Below are 17,638 nucleotides of genomic sequence, written 5' to 3' on the forward strand. Positions count from 1 at the left end.
AACGACGTCGAACGATATCGAAATCTCTACGTCGATTTATACCAGTGTGATACACAGGGGTTGGTGTTCCCCCCTTCCCCCCCCCCCCTCCACACGCATTCACCAAGAGTCTACGCTCCAGTAAGTTTTTATACATTTTGTTTAAAATCATTGCCACCTTAACACATGGATCCTACCCGGGCAGGGTATCTCGGGCCAATACCTCCTAGATACTGCTAAGATATCTAGGAGGTATTGCCCTTGCTCGTTATTCCATTCTATACATAGGATTTTAACATGGGTTTGCGCTCATTGGCTAGGATCATAATTGCGTCACTAAAAAGTCATGCAAGCTGTAGTTTTTGTTTAGGCCAATGGGGCCCTGCACGTGAAGAAGGAAGAGACCCGTGTGGACTGGCCACAGGGGCCCTGTACGTGAAGAAGACGGATAACTGTGTAGCCAGGCCATAAAGGCCCTACACGCAATGCAATAAATGTCTGAGGAACTGTTGAGAATTGACATTATACTACAAACGGATGCGCCGTAAAGGCCTGTGTCTTGAAGCATCCAGATGTCTGTAAATATGTTTTGTGTGTAACTATTTATTGTTTTGATTTATAATGAAGCTCGGGGGGGGGGGGCAGGGGGAATTCTGTCGCGGGGAGTGATGTGGGGGGGTTTTGGATGGTCGAGTGGCGGCTGTTGTGGGACTTGAGTTTACTGTTTTTCCATTTCAATTTACGGGAGGGGAGGGGGGGGGGACCACCAAAATGGGTACTGGCCCCGGGTGACAAAGTAAGGTTTGTGTTTCTAGTTGCAGCCCGGTACACTACACGCACACATCCCAACATGTACCGTTAGAAGTTCCGCAGAGGAATATGGACGAATTGCATGTCTGATTTAGTAGCTCTGACCCTGGCTGCTGGTAGATTTGAACCAACAATCTTGGAGAGAAGTGGGTAATCGCTCTTTTTTTTTCTTTCTTTCGATCGGAGCACAACTTAGGTCTATCGCCATCTACGGACAATTTACTTAATAGTGAGTTGTGCAGGAAGTGTAAGCGTGTGAGTGCCTATCTAGTGTTTCGTTTGATTTTTCAGTGCTGCCATCTATATTTCAGAATTGAAGTGCAATGATTGAATTACATTTGTACCGTTTGTAGGTCTATCGCTGTCTGAGGCGAGACATTTTTATGGGGAGATCGGCTCGCATTCACGCCTCGAAGTTGAGAACCACAGAAAACCAACTTCAGCCGACCACAACTGTGGCGACGGTGGGGTTCGAACCCGAGACCTCTCGATGCGAGTCCGTCACTATGACCAGTCGACCACCACAACGACAAGTAATCACCTCGGCAACCCAAATTTGGGTCGTGGCTCATAGGTCAAGAAAACTCTGGGTTAAGATTTTCAAGATTACCAGTGCCGTATTTCTCAAGGGCAGAGGAGGTGTGTGATCTGGAGATAATGTGATCTGGTTACAATTTTTTGAGATTAAGCGTAATTTAAATTGGAAAGCAGGCATTTCTAGACAGGTGGGGGGGGGGGGATATCTTTTCCCGAGGGGGGAACCATGATGCACTTGAAACGGTCGTGTTTAAAATTATTACAAAACACTTGACATTCTTTGGCAAAGTTTTTGAAACTTCGTCAACAAGAGCAACATAACTGGCGAATGAGTACAGTTTATTATTATTATTCTGATGAATCCATGGAAGATGGATTCATCAGAATAGCCGCAATACATTGACAATAATTTTTGATCCCGTATAAAATATCATAACAGTATTGCCATAACATGAGAACGGTAATGCACGTACGAGTATTATACACAACTGGAAATTTCCTTTTTCTATAGACACTGACAACCATCACAGTTAATGTTGTGAAGCAGTTGATCTTTCCTGCATTCCTCGGAAGCAAATGTATCTCAATCTTTCTTGGCTTTGTCATCAACGTTGTCCGCCACATGATGTTCGGTAGCCCCGGGTTTTTCAGCTGGATAAAGAAAGCGTTGGTACATGTAGACGACAAACACGATGTCGTCCCGGAAACATGAGATACGTTGAACGGTCGGCATGCTGATGATGAACGCAAACACGTCATCAATGAAAGTGTTGAAAGCCCTGTACATTAAAACTTTGTAAGGCAAGTGCTCCACCGACTTCAGTTTGTAGTTGATGAAGAGCTGCGGCATCATGAATATGAAGTCGAACGCATACACGCCGTTAACCACACTCTCGAGTAGCCAAGAGAACCAACTTATGTGCTTCGTGAAAAACAGAGAGTATGCGGCGGTTATAACGCAGCAAGGACCGATAAGCCACATCAAATGCTTCATGACCTGAGAATCGTAAGCGCCAGACATTTTCTCTTCTTCGGTCACGGTTCCCAATTCCAACCTCGGGCGCCAACCCACCCAACGGATGTTCAGCCTCAACGCTTTCGTGACTTTCCAGATCTCTATGATCACAGACAGTCCATGCGTCACCAGGACGAGCAAGCTGGTACGCTGGTCGTAGAGATAGGCGAAAACAATCCCCTGGCTGATACAACGCCAGACCATACTGCGAAGCGACAGGCCGGCAATAGTTGTCCGGTTCCTCCAGAAGCTTATGTCGTTCTTGAATGCCAGGACGGCGAACAGCATGTGCAATCCGGTGACCAAGAACGTCAGAAAGAGGAGATAGATGTTCGTGCCGAATAAGATGGATTTTATATCGTCAATGTCCTTGTCCGAAAAACCGACCGCCTGCAAAATCTGTAACGATTCTTTCACTGCTAGAATCAGTCGCATCTTGCCGAACGGAATCGGGTCATATGATATCTTGAGCGGCATCTTATGGGTAGATCCATCCATTTCGAGGAAGTCTTTCTCCAGGACACCGAAATGATCTACGTGCAGAAGCGGAAGATAGTCCCCTCTCCCGTTGTATCTGAAATAAGGCGCCATCTCCTGAGGCACTTGATAGAGCCGTATAGACTCGGACATGCAGTGGACCACCATGTGCGGTATCCAGTGGGCGACCAGCTTCTCATTCGTCGTTGGTCGGGCCTTCGCACGTTCGTCCTCTGAACCGCTGGATCTCTCCTCATTCAAGAGGTTCATCGCTTTGGTTTTGGCGACGATATGCCTAGTCAGTGGCGCTGAGCCAGATCCGATTCGCAGCGGCGATTGGAGATTGTCCCTGACATCAGTGGGATCGATGAAAGCATAGAGATACAGCGGGTCGCTGTTATCCGTGGCGGCCTTCGGCAGAGTCACGTTCAGATCGATTTCGAAGGATCGAGATATGTCGACATCATCCGCAGACCAGACATTCACCAACAGCTTCACGGCGTCTTCGGTGCGCCTGGCCACGAACACTGACATCTGGAAACGCGACGATCCTGACCAAGATGGCTTGATGCATTTCGTCTCCGACAAAGGGCACGGCCTTGGATGGTAGCTCTTGTAAATGTTCAACAGCGAATTCGATACGAACAGGACCACTACAATACTGAATGCAGTGCCGAGGGACGGGGGAGTCAAATATTTTTTCTTTGGGGGAGGTGCCGCTCCCTGATTTCCATCCATTACTGATATTTCAACACACTATGCTGCCGAATCTGCCGTCATACCGGAATGTAACCTTGAGAGTAGTCGAAGTAGTCATTATAAAATTTTCTATTCCTCGTGATCTGAAAATTCCGCGAGGATTTCTTTCCTTTGTATCGCCTTATCTGTGTTTTAATCTGTTTAATATAATCTTATGAGTTGTTTTTTAACATCTCATAGATTATTATTATTTTTTCTAGAACAGTGTTTTTTCCTTTTTCTCCTATGGTACGTATATTATGCTCAACCCCTGACCACGAGCCGAATGTGGCCTTCAAAGCATAGATAGACTTGGAAATCTGGGAACGGGGGGGCACGATGACGTCAATTCACATATACATTAGATTATAGCTTCTTGAATAGGGCTTCCTTATCAAGTCACCTTACATTAGATCAGTCGACCCCACCTTTGACGCTGAGGGGGCAATGCCCCCCCCCCCCGGCATATTTGCAGATCATTTTTTGATTTACTTGCGGTGCATTTACAGATCGCCTAAGTGGAACGCGGTATATTCTCAGATCTATTCCTGTATGACGTTTAAACCTAATTTTGCAAAAAAGGATTTATGCCAAGCCATGGGCCTAGAGGTGCATTTATGGTTTTGCTGCCTGTTGGCTACATGAATTTTGCTGCCCCTCTACCATTCCAGTCTGATTTTCTTAACACACACACAACTCACATTACTCGAATTCGCCTCCATGTACAAAAACACATTTGACTCCCCCCCCTCCCCCACACTTGTTATTACGCTTGTATCTCCAAGTCACTCTTTTGGCCACTGCTTGCATAACCCACACTTTTTGCCGTGGCCCTCCGACATTTTTTAGAAAATGACTAAAAAAATTGAATGAACCCGCAGGCCAGTGACAGACGGGGCACGAGGCCCGGACAGTTTTGGGGGCCCTAACTTAATACTTTTCAGACGGAAAAAGTTTTCATCTACAAATAGAATGAAAACCATTACCTACATAAGAGAGTATTGCAGGATTCAAAGATATTTTGAAGAATGCTTTGATGAAAAGATAATTTCAAAATTTTTTAAAGAAACAGTTTTTTTGAAACCAGTTAACAGTGGTAATTTCTGAATTATTGAAATTATTTCGCAAGTTGATAAAAATTTCTACTTGTTGGGAGAATAATTCCAGAATTACTGAAAGAAATAATTTTTGAAACAAATATTTTCAGAATTTGTGAAAAAATAATTTCCGAATAATTGAAAGAGAAACTAGTTCAGAATTAATGAAAGTAATACTTCCGGAGTTGATGAAGGAAATAATTTCAAGATATATTGAAGGAAATTATTTCAAGATATATTGAAGGAAATTATTTCAAGATATATTGAAGGAAATTATTTCAAGATATATTGAAGGAAATTATTTCAAGATATATTGAAGGAAATGATTTCAGAGTTATCGAAAGTAAATAATTGCAGAATCATTTAAAGTAATTGCAGAATCATTTAAAGTAATTTCAGAATAATTCAAAGAAGTAATCAATCAGAAATTTTTCCACAACGGTGAGAGAAACGATTTCAGAACTGATAAAAATTGATAATAAATTATGAAATTTCTGAATAATGAAATCCTCAATTATTTCGGGGCCCTTGTTCAACTCAGTGACCTCGTTGGCCCTTACGTTTAGACGTCACTGCGAAATTGTAAACATTGATTGCTCTACAATTCCAAATACCTGAGTATGCGTTGGAGGTCCGCGGGCTTCGTGGGGGAATTTCAATTTAACCCGCGATGTCTCAAAGGTTGAAGACCCCTGTATTCAGAAGCGTACGCTCGGGGGGGGGGGGGGCATAGGTGGCCCGTGCCCACTTCCATTTATATAACTATAAAAAATTTTAACAGTTGTTTGTGGGGTGTAAAATAACGTTAATAAAACCCGCAAATTTTATAGTCCTCCTTGACTTTTTCTTTACAATTACAAAGAGCTAAGGAGGACTAGAATTTGCGGGTTTTATTAACGTTATTTTGCACCACACAAATAACAATTGTTACAATTGTTGATTTAATAAATATTATTGCTCAGACAATATTCAGTAATATCATACTGTATTGTTTTTTCATGCAATAGAAAAACTAAAAACCGGTCACCATTTCCAATCAGTAATTCATAATAGTTTTATTTGGTAGGGGGCAGCAGGGGTTCCAGTTCAATAAAATGATAAGTTGTTAAAATAATGTTTTCTCGGAGTTTCTTTTTTATCCAATACTACTACTAAACCGCACATACACCTCGTCCTCTGCGGAACTTCTGACGAATTGTTATACGTTGGAATGTGCGTGTACGTGTTGTGAACCTGAAGTGAAGTTCGTTTCTGTGTAACTCTTGTTATGTGTAGTGCTGCCATTTGATATCAACTTGTTTTCTTTGAGTAAAGTGTAATGATTGAATAATTGCATCGTTGTAGGCCTGTTGCTCTCTGTGGCACCACTAGAAGTGAGAATTCTCGAATTGCAGAATTGGGGTGTATTTTACAGGACACCCGGGCCATCTAAATTGAGTCCTACCTGGGCACGGCACGGTAAACCCACGGTCCTCACATACTACAGCAGTGCCCTTAGCCGGTGTGGTGGTCGAGAGGTCATAGTGACGGAATCACATCGCGAGGATCCGGGTTCGAACCTCACAGTGGTTGTCTGTGGTTCCCACCTTCGAGGCGCGAATGCGAGTCGATCTTCCATTTTAAAAAGTCTCGCCACAGAGAGCAGCAGGCCCGCAACGGTACAATTATTCAATCATTACACTTCGCTCATAGTTAGGAAAAATTGTTGGCAGATGGCAGCACTAGACATAACAAGCATTACACAGAAACAAACTTCACGTCAGGTTTCACTATACATACATGCACATTCCAACATGTACCAATTCATTAGAGGTTCCGCAAAGGAATATGGACGAGATACATGTATGGTTTAGTAGTAGTAGTAGTAGTAGTAGCCTCGTTATCATCAAGGGTTCCGCGAGAAACTTCACGTTGGAAACCCCTCCCCCCGACCTATTGAGAAAGTGATCGATAACAGCGTGAGTTTAGGATAAAACTACATACACGTTTGCGTGTATGAACATAAAATGTAGCTCATTTACCATCACATACCGTGATAGTGTTTGGTACTGTCATGTTTTCATTACACGGTAGATTTGTCAACGAGCTTATCAGTCTGATTGACAGGAAGCCGGAATACATAATCCGTTGCGTGATAACGGATTGCGGATTGTTTCTTCCGTGATGCCTCTTCGAAAGATGACATGCAGATAATAGATACGCTACATACGTCTCAAGGGGGAAAAAAAACAAATTGTCATGACATGTTCCCGGGACCCCCATAAAAGAAGCAGATAAACAGTAACATATGAATGTAACACATTCACTTTCACCCCCTAGGCATTTTCTTAGTCAGTGAGACTTCGAATAAACATGAGGAAAAATAGAGTCAAAAACCATGTGTTTTGATGCCATAAGTTGGAAATAGTGTTAATTAAACAATGTACGACACCGTAGATGTGTCCAAAAAGCATCGATCTTTGTGTAGATGTCTTTCCGACGTCCGCACGAAAATATTTCTGGTTCTGGTTTTGGCGGTGTTCGTCGGTTTGGTCGTTCCGTACATCCTCAGTTCGTACCACGAGCAGCTGCTGAGAGCGAAAAACTCGAAAGGGAAATGCATCCTGGAACGAGAACTCAGGTAAGTGGATTGTTGGAACTTTATAAATGGATAAAATACAGGCGCTGATCTGGGGCGATGTGTTGGGAGGGGTAGGCTCGCTGAATCGCCCCGTATTTTACGGGACAGATAAATTTGTCCCTCATTTTTGGCTCTTAGGAGGGGCGATTGCAACCATCACGCATATGAGCCGAGGCAGACATCTTCAGCTGAGAATAAAGCCGAGGTAGATATCGCCATCTGCGAATGGAGTTGAGGTAGACATCTTTATAGCTGCAAATAAAGCGGAGGCACACACCTTCAGGTGAGAATGAAGCGGAGCCATACACCATCAGCTCCGAATGCAGCTGAGACAGACATGTTTAGCTTCAAATTGAATGTTGGTTCACATCATTAGCTGTAAATGAAGCAGAGGCAGACATCATCAGCGAATGTAGTGAAGATCGTTAGGTTCATTGAATCGTCCCGTATTTTACGGACAGATAAAAATTTCCCTAATTTTCTAGCTCTTTGGAGGGGTGATCGCTCCCCACCCCCGGATGAATGACAAAATATCATGGTCAATCGAATGGTTTTTTTACAAGTGTAAACCAGGTTTCAAGTATTTAAACCAGGGGTTCTTACCTCTTTCAGCCGCGACAACAAAATCAACAAAAAAGATCACTTTTGCGACCCATTTATTCTTCGAAATTAGTGAAACCAGTGACCTAATAATTGCATTAATAACCGGACTGCAAGTGGATTCGTATGACCCTTCTCGCCAGCTCCTGCGGATCAAGTTCGGGTCAGGAATCAATAGCTCACAAAAACCCTTGGCTGTAAGTGAATTCGTACGACCTTCTCAGAATCAGAAGGGGCACCACCCATAGCTTAAGAGCCCCTGGCTGTTAAGTGGATTTGAACGACCCATCTTGAAATCCCCCCTCCCCCGGAATCCCAGAGGTTTGGGTCTTGACCCATAAGTTAAGAACCCTTGATTTAAACCATATTTGCTCAACCCATTACCCGTGGGCTAAATGTGACCCTCGGTGTCCGCAAGAACTTAAATTTGTGAAATGAATTAAGCGGCACATTTCCAGATCACTAAAGTGAGCTTCGGTGCAGTTCGACATCATTCGAGTGGCCCGCGGCACAATGCAGGGCGCTTGAGACAGATTATTTAAGTGACCCACGGCCCATTCAGATCACTTTAGTGACCGCTGCACATTTTCAGATCATTTAAGTGACCCGAGGCACATCTCAGATCACTTAAAAAGAATCACTTGAGACAGATTACTTAAGTGACCTACGGCCCATTCAGATCACAGAAGTGATTTTCAGATCACTTGAATGACCCCGCGGTACAGTTCCACATCACTTGAGTAGCCCGTAGCATATTCCCAGATCGTAACTAGAATTTCTGTGATCTGGGGGACCAACGTGAGTTTTCCGTCCCTCCAGTTATAAAATTCAATAATTTTATAAAAGTGATTTTTGTTTTTCCTTTCGCCCGGGGTAGTTGCCTCCCTCCCTCTCCAGCTCCGGCTCTGATCCCCGTAGGAGCCACAACTGTGTGTGTCAGTTTTCTAACGTCGAGGCGCGAATACGAGCCTGTGTCCTTTCCGTTAAAAAGTCTCGCCACATATGACAACGGACCAACGACGGTAGAAATATTCAATCATTCCACTTTGCACACACAACTTAAAATACAGATGGAAGCACTAAAACTCACACACAACACGGAACGGCACTGGTGTACAATAATATTGATAAGTATGCTTAGATGAGAGTATCCTCAGACCAGGGACACCGAAAGTCAAAAATGTTTGGTATTGCTCGAGTAATGAACGTAATGTTCGCTTAGATATAAATGAAGACCATACGTCACACATTGAACAAAAATGTCCCGTTTTTGGCAAATCTCCCATCGCCCATATATTTGAATGATGATATTGGTGTTGCTGAGCAATACCATTCAAATGATTGGTGTTGCTTTAGCAAAATGAGCATATATGTTCCGGCATCCTTGCCTCAGACAGTCTTGATGCGAAATAAAGCCACTAGATGACGACTCACGAATAAATTGGGCGGGAAAATACATTCGCAGTATATCATTCCCAAATAAAATACATATCGCATTTTGATTATTTGTGAAAATAGATTATTAGATGATTAATTATGGTGATAAATATTGATGATTTCATAAGGCCACTTTTGTTATATAGGATAGATTGCCAACCAGGGTCTCCGGATTCGGAACAGAACCATGTTAAGTGCGAACGCGCCGGTTGCTGTTGGCAGGAACACGATTCAGAAGACGTTCCGAGGTGCTTCCATCCACACCCTTCACCTTACACCTACAACGTGAAGAGTGTCGATGACTTCAACGGCACAGGATACGGACTCGAACTCGAACCTAACTTCCGGAACTGCACAATTCTCGGGGACAGCACCGCTGCGTCCAGATCGGTGCATGTCGGCGTGCATTTCGTCGGCGACAAACACCTGCATTTGGCGATCGATGGCAGAACATCGACTAAACCTCTTGACCTCGTTGACTTCAAAGTATTCGAAAATCGAACCCGAGAAACAGATGCGTTGTACGACGTTAGGTTTCCCAGAAGTGGCAGGTTCACATTAACTGTGCATAGAAAAGACAGTGGGAGAGGCTCGACAACAAAGCCAGCCCTTTTCAATACCTTTTACGGTCCCATGATCGTTTGCGATGGGTATGCCGAGTTAACGACCTTGATACCTTCATTCAACTTGTACGGAATCGGCCAAAGTCGCAAGAAAACGTTCCGCCATGACCTAACCACGTCCAAGAGACACGTGTTGTTCAGCAGGGATGACGCAGGTCGGAACGGTACGGAACAGTTTTCAACGGGTGTCCACCCTTTCTACATGGTGCTCGAAAAAACCGGAAAAGCGCATGGCGTACTGGTTCTCACCGGTGCACCCATGGAAGTAATCACTGGGGGTGCCCCGTCCGTGACTTTCAGGGTGTCCGACAGCAGATTGGATTTCCACATTTTTCTGGGACCAACGCCAACCGATGTCGTGCGCCAACTCACAGACTTTATAGGCAGGCCAGCAATTCCGCCATATTGGGCTATGGGTTATCACTCTTGTAGAAGCACTACTGACGTCGAGGCCGTTGCGGATTGGTTGAAATTCTCTCGCAGCAGAAGAATACCCCACGAATCGGACTGCATATCTTCCGAGTTATTGCCACAAGCATCGAGAGACATCCATTCGGTGGCGAATTTGACATCTTCTCTGAAGTTGTCCCATCGCAAACTGATCGCTTTCGTGACTCCTCATGTCCCAGTGAACATTCTCGAGCAGTTCAACCAGACCGATTATAGCTCCCTCTTCATCAGGAGTCCCTCGGGGCATTTCCCGTTCATTGGCCACTTATCGGATGAACAGGAAGTTCTGTATCCCGATTTCTTTAACGGTAGGAGTGTCGAGGAATGGTACGCTGGTCACCTCCAAACCGTATCAGGTTCCATAAATTATGACGGGATCGTTTTAGATCAGAACACCCCTACGAACGTCAGACCAGCTGATGCATACGATGCTCGATGTAGAAATTTAACTGACGTCTTCCCTTTCTTTCCCGGTATTAGAAACACCAGCGAGGGTACGATCTGCATGGACGCCGTCCACACCAACGGCGAATTACACATGTTCTACCACAACTTGTACGGTTACAAGCACACGAAGCTCGTGAGTGAGATCCATGGTGAAAGCTCGAAACGTCCCTTCCTCTGCAGCTTATCGACGTTCCCTGGCAGCGGGAAATACGGGTGCCACTGGAGCGGGCAAGTGTCACCGTCTTGGGAATCGTTAAAGGAATGTGTTGTACAGACACTGGATTTCTCTTTATTCGGGATGCCTATGTTCGGGACGCCACCTTGTGGTACGACGGGTCACATCAGCTCCGAGTTGTGTTCCAGATGGTTACAGATGGCGGCGTTCCAACCTTTACTCATGACCTTCCGCACAGATGACGCGGAGTTGTTGCAGAGTCGTAGAAGACTAACGACCGTCGGTCGGAGTGTCGTTCAGCTCCGGTACTCCCTTTTACCTTACTTGTACAGTTTGTTCCAAAAAGCTAAAAGGTACGGCGAAACAGTGGTACGCCCTCTTTTTTTCGAGTTCCCCGGAATCGAAGAAACCTATGGCATCGACGAGCAGTTCATGTGGGGGAGCGGTCTCATGATCTCTCCCATTCTGGAAGAATCGACGCAGAAAAACAAGGCGTTTTTTCCTCCAGGTTGTTGGTACGACTATTATACCGGCAGGATGGAGGCGAGATCGGATGAAGGAATGTCCAAAGAGCTCCCGTCAGTAGAAAACCACGTGAACTTGCACATCAGGGGCGGACACGCGATTCCGAGCCAGAATGCCCAGCTGACTACATACGAGTCCAGGAGACAGAACTTCAGCCTGTTCGTAGCTTTGGACTGCCCGAAGAACGTCGACGAAGACGTCGCACTCGCAAGTGGAGAAATTTTCATACACGACGGGGTATCGATGGGCGACACTGATGATGATGATGGAATCCTCATTGTTTCCGTCACCATGAATAGCGAAGGGCTAAGTTTGCGCCCACGAACCAATAACTTTGATTCTAAGAGAAGTTCATTTTCGACGGTATTGAATAAGATCCATCTGTACGGGATTAACGAAAAACCTTCTTCGTGTACAGTCGACGACACGAGAAAAGACGTGCTGTATAATGCGATATTCGAATCTCTCGTGTTGAATGAACTGAATCTAGATCTGAAGAAAAACCACACAATCCGGTGCGAATAGGATTTCTAGACGTTCGGTACATACAGTTCAAAGAAATATCTGAAGACCGGTCTTCCACTGGACGCTACTACTAGTGAAAACAAGTCAGGGAACAAAGCGCGTGTGTGCGCGCAAGACCGCTATAGCCTTTTCGTCCACTACTACTAAATCCCACATGCACTTCGTCCTTATTCGTCTATTGAATTTCTAACGAATGGTTATTTCTTACATGTTTCAGTTATCCTATATACGTTTTATGCTAGTTATAAATTAATTAATAACTAGTAACTAACTATATAACGTAATAATCATAATTACAATAGATATCGCTTGTCGGAATTTTCGTGTAATTGTTGTAAACCTAATACGAAGTTTGTTTCTGAGGAATGGTTGTCATGTGTTTCTGTAATAGGGTTCGACTTTTTCCTGGTTTATTCAAATTAGTTGTAAATGTAATCGGGTTTAGCTTTCTTATTTATTAAAATATCTATATTACGGTGCTCGCAACATTTCCCCCCCCCCCCAAACATGTAGTTATACTAGAGTCTACCGCATAGCACCTAGAGTGAAATACTGAAGCAATCAACGACAACTCAAATTAAAATATATGAATACTTGTTTTACCAATACTTGTTTTAATTGGCTGCACTTGTTAGACAAGGCGATAGCACTCTGAATGAACATTGACGATATTCGCAAAATATGCATAAGAGAGAGAGAACTAAAGAGAATACTGATGTTCCAGACTTACCACTTCCTTGATCTTTAGGTTTCGGTACATTTCTTTGGTCCGGCTAATCCTTACGTTCCTCCTACTCAGCTCCTGAGAACACAATTCCTTTTCTCCTCAAAACCAACTTTCTCACTCCTAAATCAACTTAGAAATCCCCCGAACTTTTCCATCTCCTAACTTAAGATCCCTCTTCCCGAAAAATTACCCCTGTCCTCCATTGGCTCATTTTATTCCTCTTCACCTACAGGTGACCAATATTCATCCAGCTTAAAATTCATCCCAAGAACCTGCCCCATTGAAAACCAAAAGCAGCGGTTCTCAACAGGGGCTCCTTATGCACTCTCCAGGAGTTCCGCGGCCGCTTGAGGAAAAAAAAAAAAAAAATTATAAATATTTTTAAATAGTAAAAATAAATCAGTGACTTTGATGAATAATTAAAAAGTTGGCCTACGGGGCTCCGCCATAGAATTTTTTAACTTAAAAGGGGTCCGTGAATCCGAAAAGGTTGAGAACCGCTGCCCTAAAGCCACCTTTGACCCTCGAGGAAATTGCCACCCATCTGAAGGCCCCTTTACTTTTTTCCCCGTGCGACTCGTGTCGTTCTTTCCTCCCTTGTGGTCTCTCTTCCCCCTCCTTCTTCACGTGAACATGGAAGCTTAAAAATTTGTGGTAATTGCCGTTCATGGCTTGGGATCATAGGTGCGAAAACCTAGGAGATGAAGCCATTTGAGTCCCCCAATAATTTCTGACAAAACAATGCAATGCACATTCGCTTTCCTGCGTACGCTTTAGAGTCTCCTCCCCCTGATGTTTTCTTCATGACGGTGCCTCTGTTTGGGATAGTATGTAGTAATCGTATTAAATATTATAATTTGTCTATTCCCACACGAACGCGCTCTTCGAGTTTGTGTCAGATGTCTCATTATGTATGAACATGATGATACATACAGGTCCTCTGGATCTAATTTTTCAAAAATTTTAATTTTTTAATATTTCCTTCTCTCTTCTCAAGAGTAACTAATCAACGCACTCGTCTGCATGGAGCGCAGTCGCGAACTGAGTAGCGTGTAAAGGCAACGCCAGCTATAGCTAGTCTTTTAGATGTTGCTAATGGTCGCATTCAATGGACGACGTCGGATGCCCATTAATAACAGCTTGAAGAGTAGCTATTCTTGTGACAACACTTGTTTGAAGACAGACCTCAGCTAAGAGAGAGATGGTTTTTCCTCAGAGCAAAAAAAAAGTATCTTTCCTTCAAAGCTTAGCTGAGATTTCCTAATTCAAACGATTATACATGAGTTAGTGCTGCCACCTATGTTTTAACTCGAGAGCTCTCCGACACATACGTGTCTCGTACTCTGATTTCTTCTATCTGACGAGAAATTACATTTCGAGGGAATAAAATTGAAAAAATAATAATTTTACGCACATCGCACTGATACATATCATTATTTTATTCGAAAAAAAAGAAAAAGATTATAACTCAATTTTTAAAATAAATATATATATATATACAGATAAACTGAGTGCTGCATCAGATTATCTTTATATGCTGACGATGTCCTCATGATATGTACAGATAGGATAGCTTCTAAGGCTCTTAGCAACCTACAGGAGCTGATGGAAGAAGTGGAATACTGGAATTTAGTAAATAGGGCCAAATTAAATGTTTCAAAGTGTGTTTTTATGTGGCTGACAAATAAAGAGATTCCACAAAATTCTTACTTGTTTATTGAACATCAAGCAATTGACCCAAGCATAGTGACTAAGCACTTAGGAGTATACATAGACACTCGCCTAAATTTCAAATATCATGTCGAGCAAGTGATAAAAAAGTCCCAAATTGCAATGGAAAGTCTCCTCCGTTTTTGCTACCCAAAGTCACATGTATCACTAAAGAACAAGAAAATTATGTATGAACAAATTATCAGACCTGTTCTTACATATGGTGCACCTGCTTGGGCTTTCGCTCAGAAATGCAATATTTACAACCTCCAGAAACATCAAAATTATATTCTCAGGAGAGTCACAGGTTCTCCAAAATACTTCGAACTAACCGACCTGCACGCTGATCTTCAAATTCCATCCATCTACAAGTGCATAAAGAAACTGGCCAAAAAGTACTTTGAGAAGCAAGATGCTTCAGAAGTGGATGTTATCAGCTCAGCATTCAACTACCCAGCTGAACAGAAATTAGCCCCCCTGTTTACTGTTTTAACCCCCCTGAAAACTGTTAATAGTATATTAATATTGTTTGGTATTAGTTAGACTATTTTATATATAAAGGGTTATATATAATTAAAAAAAAAATTACCGGTGGTTGTTTTTAAGCAACCATTTTTCCATTGACTGATCAATATCTCTACTTAAGTAGAGAAACCAAGACGAAGAAGACGAGAGCTCAGTGCTCGGTACTTTGCATCAACTAGCAACGGCAACGGTATTCGGAATTGGTTTTGAAGCTTTCACCGCGCCACGTCTCAAGTAAACCTCTGTAATTTAGGATCACAGACGCAGAAAATAAGAGCTACTATGCTCGGTACTACGCAAACACGATTGACGGTAACGGCAAGTCTTTAATGTCAACAATTGAATCAGTAATTTTATAATTGCCAATCCTACCGCAAGATGAAGATGGCAGCTAAATTGCATGATTTGACTATTAACCTCTTTACAATCACGGGGGTAATATTACGTCCAAACACCAGTGGGAATAAATTCAAACAAGTTCTCTGTGTTTTCTTTCTTTTCTCTTCACCATCTCGAAACTGTACAGTAATCCTATCTGCGGAAGAGAGTTGCTTTTTGTTTTCTTATACTCCTGTTAATGATTTTTTTCCGCGCCTATAATGCCAATCGTTCTACTACGTATATGCATAAAAGAGCGGAAGAGAACACTTAGGGTGACGGTGAAAAGAGGAATCTAAAAAAAACCCTTATCTACTTTATCCTATTAACACTTTTTCCTTATATATATATTTTTTTTTTCTTTTCCTCCCTCTTACTTTTTCTAACGTGCGGTTTAGTTAAGACAAGGTTACCAGATTTATCACCGATTCGTTAAACAGAAGATAATCCAAATTTCTTGTTAAAAGCTTGTACGCGAAGTGCTTAACTCGTTCGCATCCAGAGGCGTAATAATCTGCCCGCTTGCATCACACAAGACCGTCTTCGTTTCCAACTAAATTTTAAAGAAATACTGTAGTTTCACTGTTGTGAAAACCAAATGTGTGCCCCATCTTAGTGAAAGATAAATGGCAATCAAACTCAGACTATGCATAAATTGAATAGCATCGAGAAAAAGGGAGAAGAGAGAGATGGGGGATTTTTCTCCCTTAATTTTTGTCTCCAAATAAAATTGCACTGTGAAACAAAAATTGTTGATCAGGGTGTGTTTACTTCTGGCTATTTAGTCTTCAGGGGGAAAAAATACCCAAGGCTCTATCCCTCCCCCCCTTTATAAAAAAAATAATAGTTGTGTACATCAGAGCTGGACAAATCGCCAAAAAAAATTTAGGTGCCAAAAATATTTACTCGGGGAAAAAGGTCCAAAATAATGCTTTTGACTTTTTCAGGACATAGTGGCATGTTGCATAGGCGGAAATAGACTTGGAAGTCTGGGGGAGGGGGCATGATGATGATGTCAATACATATATGCATTAGATCAGTCGACTCCACCTTTGACGCTGGGGGGAGGGGGCGTATCTCCGCTCATGGCATGTTGGCAGATATGCTGCTATAAATTCTAAACATTTTGTGCTGCTCTCAGCCTGCAATTTAGTAACTGCACAAAGAAAATTTTAGGCGCCAATACCAATTTTTTACTCGCCTTGGTGGTCTGGCACCTGGGATTTGTTCAGTCCTGGTATACAATGTGGTCTTTAATGGTAATGCCTGTTTTGGTTGGGAAAATCAATGTAGTTCTCTTCTGGTTTAGAGGCGCTATCTGTTGAAGAAATATGTCATGTGTTTCTAAGAGCGGATGAGTATGTTTACCCTCTTCTAGTTTCGGAATCCAGAAATTCTATAGTCAAAGGCTGGGGGAAAAAAATATAGATACAATCTTGTCTATGTAATCCTATGAAAGGATTTTCATACGCCCGCGTGGCAATTTTTAAGCCGTCAGGCAGCTCCAGAGGGCTAGGTAGCGGTGCGAAAAGTTTAATTAGGTAGGTCTCAAGTATGGTGCGCTCAGTTGGGAATAGAAAAAAATGCATTGTTTCAAGGAGGCACATGCATGCGTCCTTATTTTGGAGTTTCCGTATCTTGTGTAACCCAACCCCTGCACATATATCCCCACCTCATAAACTGATACATACCAACTCAAATACAATGTATCAAAAACCGTTTTCTCCGCAAATTGCTCCATCCAATACATTTATTCTTCGAATTTGCAGGGGCCTTTTTTTTTTTATCAAATCTTCTGCAATTAGTTTTTTTCCTGGCCTTTGATTTGGAGCCTTGCGTGGCACGTTCCCAGAGCCACCCCCGGGGCCGTCTTAAGAGCATCATAGGCTCCCGGGCCAAGTGGTTTTTCTAAGGCCCTACCTGGTAAATTCTTGAAAATTTTTACCGGGTCTTATTTTTGTGAGGCCCCTTTTCTTTTAAGGACCCCATGCCGTGTCCGGGTGAGCCCATGTGTTAAGACTGCGTTAAGACGGCACTGCCACCCCTTGAATACTGGTACCGAAGAATCAGTTTCGTTGTCGATGAATAGTTATTAGGACAGAGAGAGCGAGTTTGAGCGTATTGAATTAATAAAGTATTTAGCGTATTTAGAGAGGATTAAATGCGAGCAGATGTCATTTCTACCACGTAACCATCATCCGCTCCATACCGTTTTTATCAGCATAACCGAAAAGTGAGAGAGC

General features: G+C 42.9%; 1 protein-coding gene and 1 pseudogene across 1 annotated transcript; one reads left to right on the plus strand and one right to left on the minus strand.

The window, feature by feature from the left end:
• Positions 1–1,909: 1,909 nt before the first annotated feature.
• LOC149088117 (lipid scramblase CLPTM1L pseudogene) lies at positions 1,910–3,556 on the minus strand (annotated as a pseudogene).
• A 3,368-nt stretch (positions 3,557–6,924) lies between these two features.
• Positions 6,925–12,528, plus strand: LOC149088118 (sucrase-isomaltase, intestinal-like). The gene is made up of 2 exons (XM_089244615.1): positions 6,925–7,273; positions 9,457–12,528. The coding sequence occupies exons 1-2, from the start codon at positions 7,074–7,076 to the stop codon at positions 12,053–12,055; spliced, it is 2,799 nt and encodes a 932-aa protein (XP_089100741.1). The 5' UTR covers positions 6,925–7,073; the 3' UTR covers positions 12,056–12,528.
• Positions 12,529–17,638: the final 5,110 nt, after the last annotated feature.

Source organism: Pholcus phalangioides, unplaced genomic scaffold, assembly GCF_987345545.1.
Source record: "Pholcus phalangioides strain wild (caught in Gottingen) unplaced genomic scaffold, Ppha-v1.0 ptg000003l_1, whole genome shotgun sequence".
NCBI lineage: Eukaryota > Metazoa > Arthropoda > Arachnida > Araneae > Pholcidae > Pholcus > Pholcus phalangioides.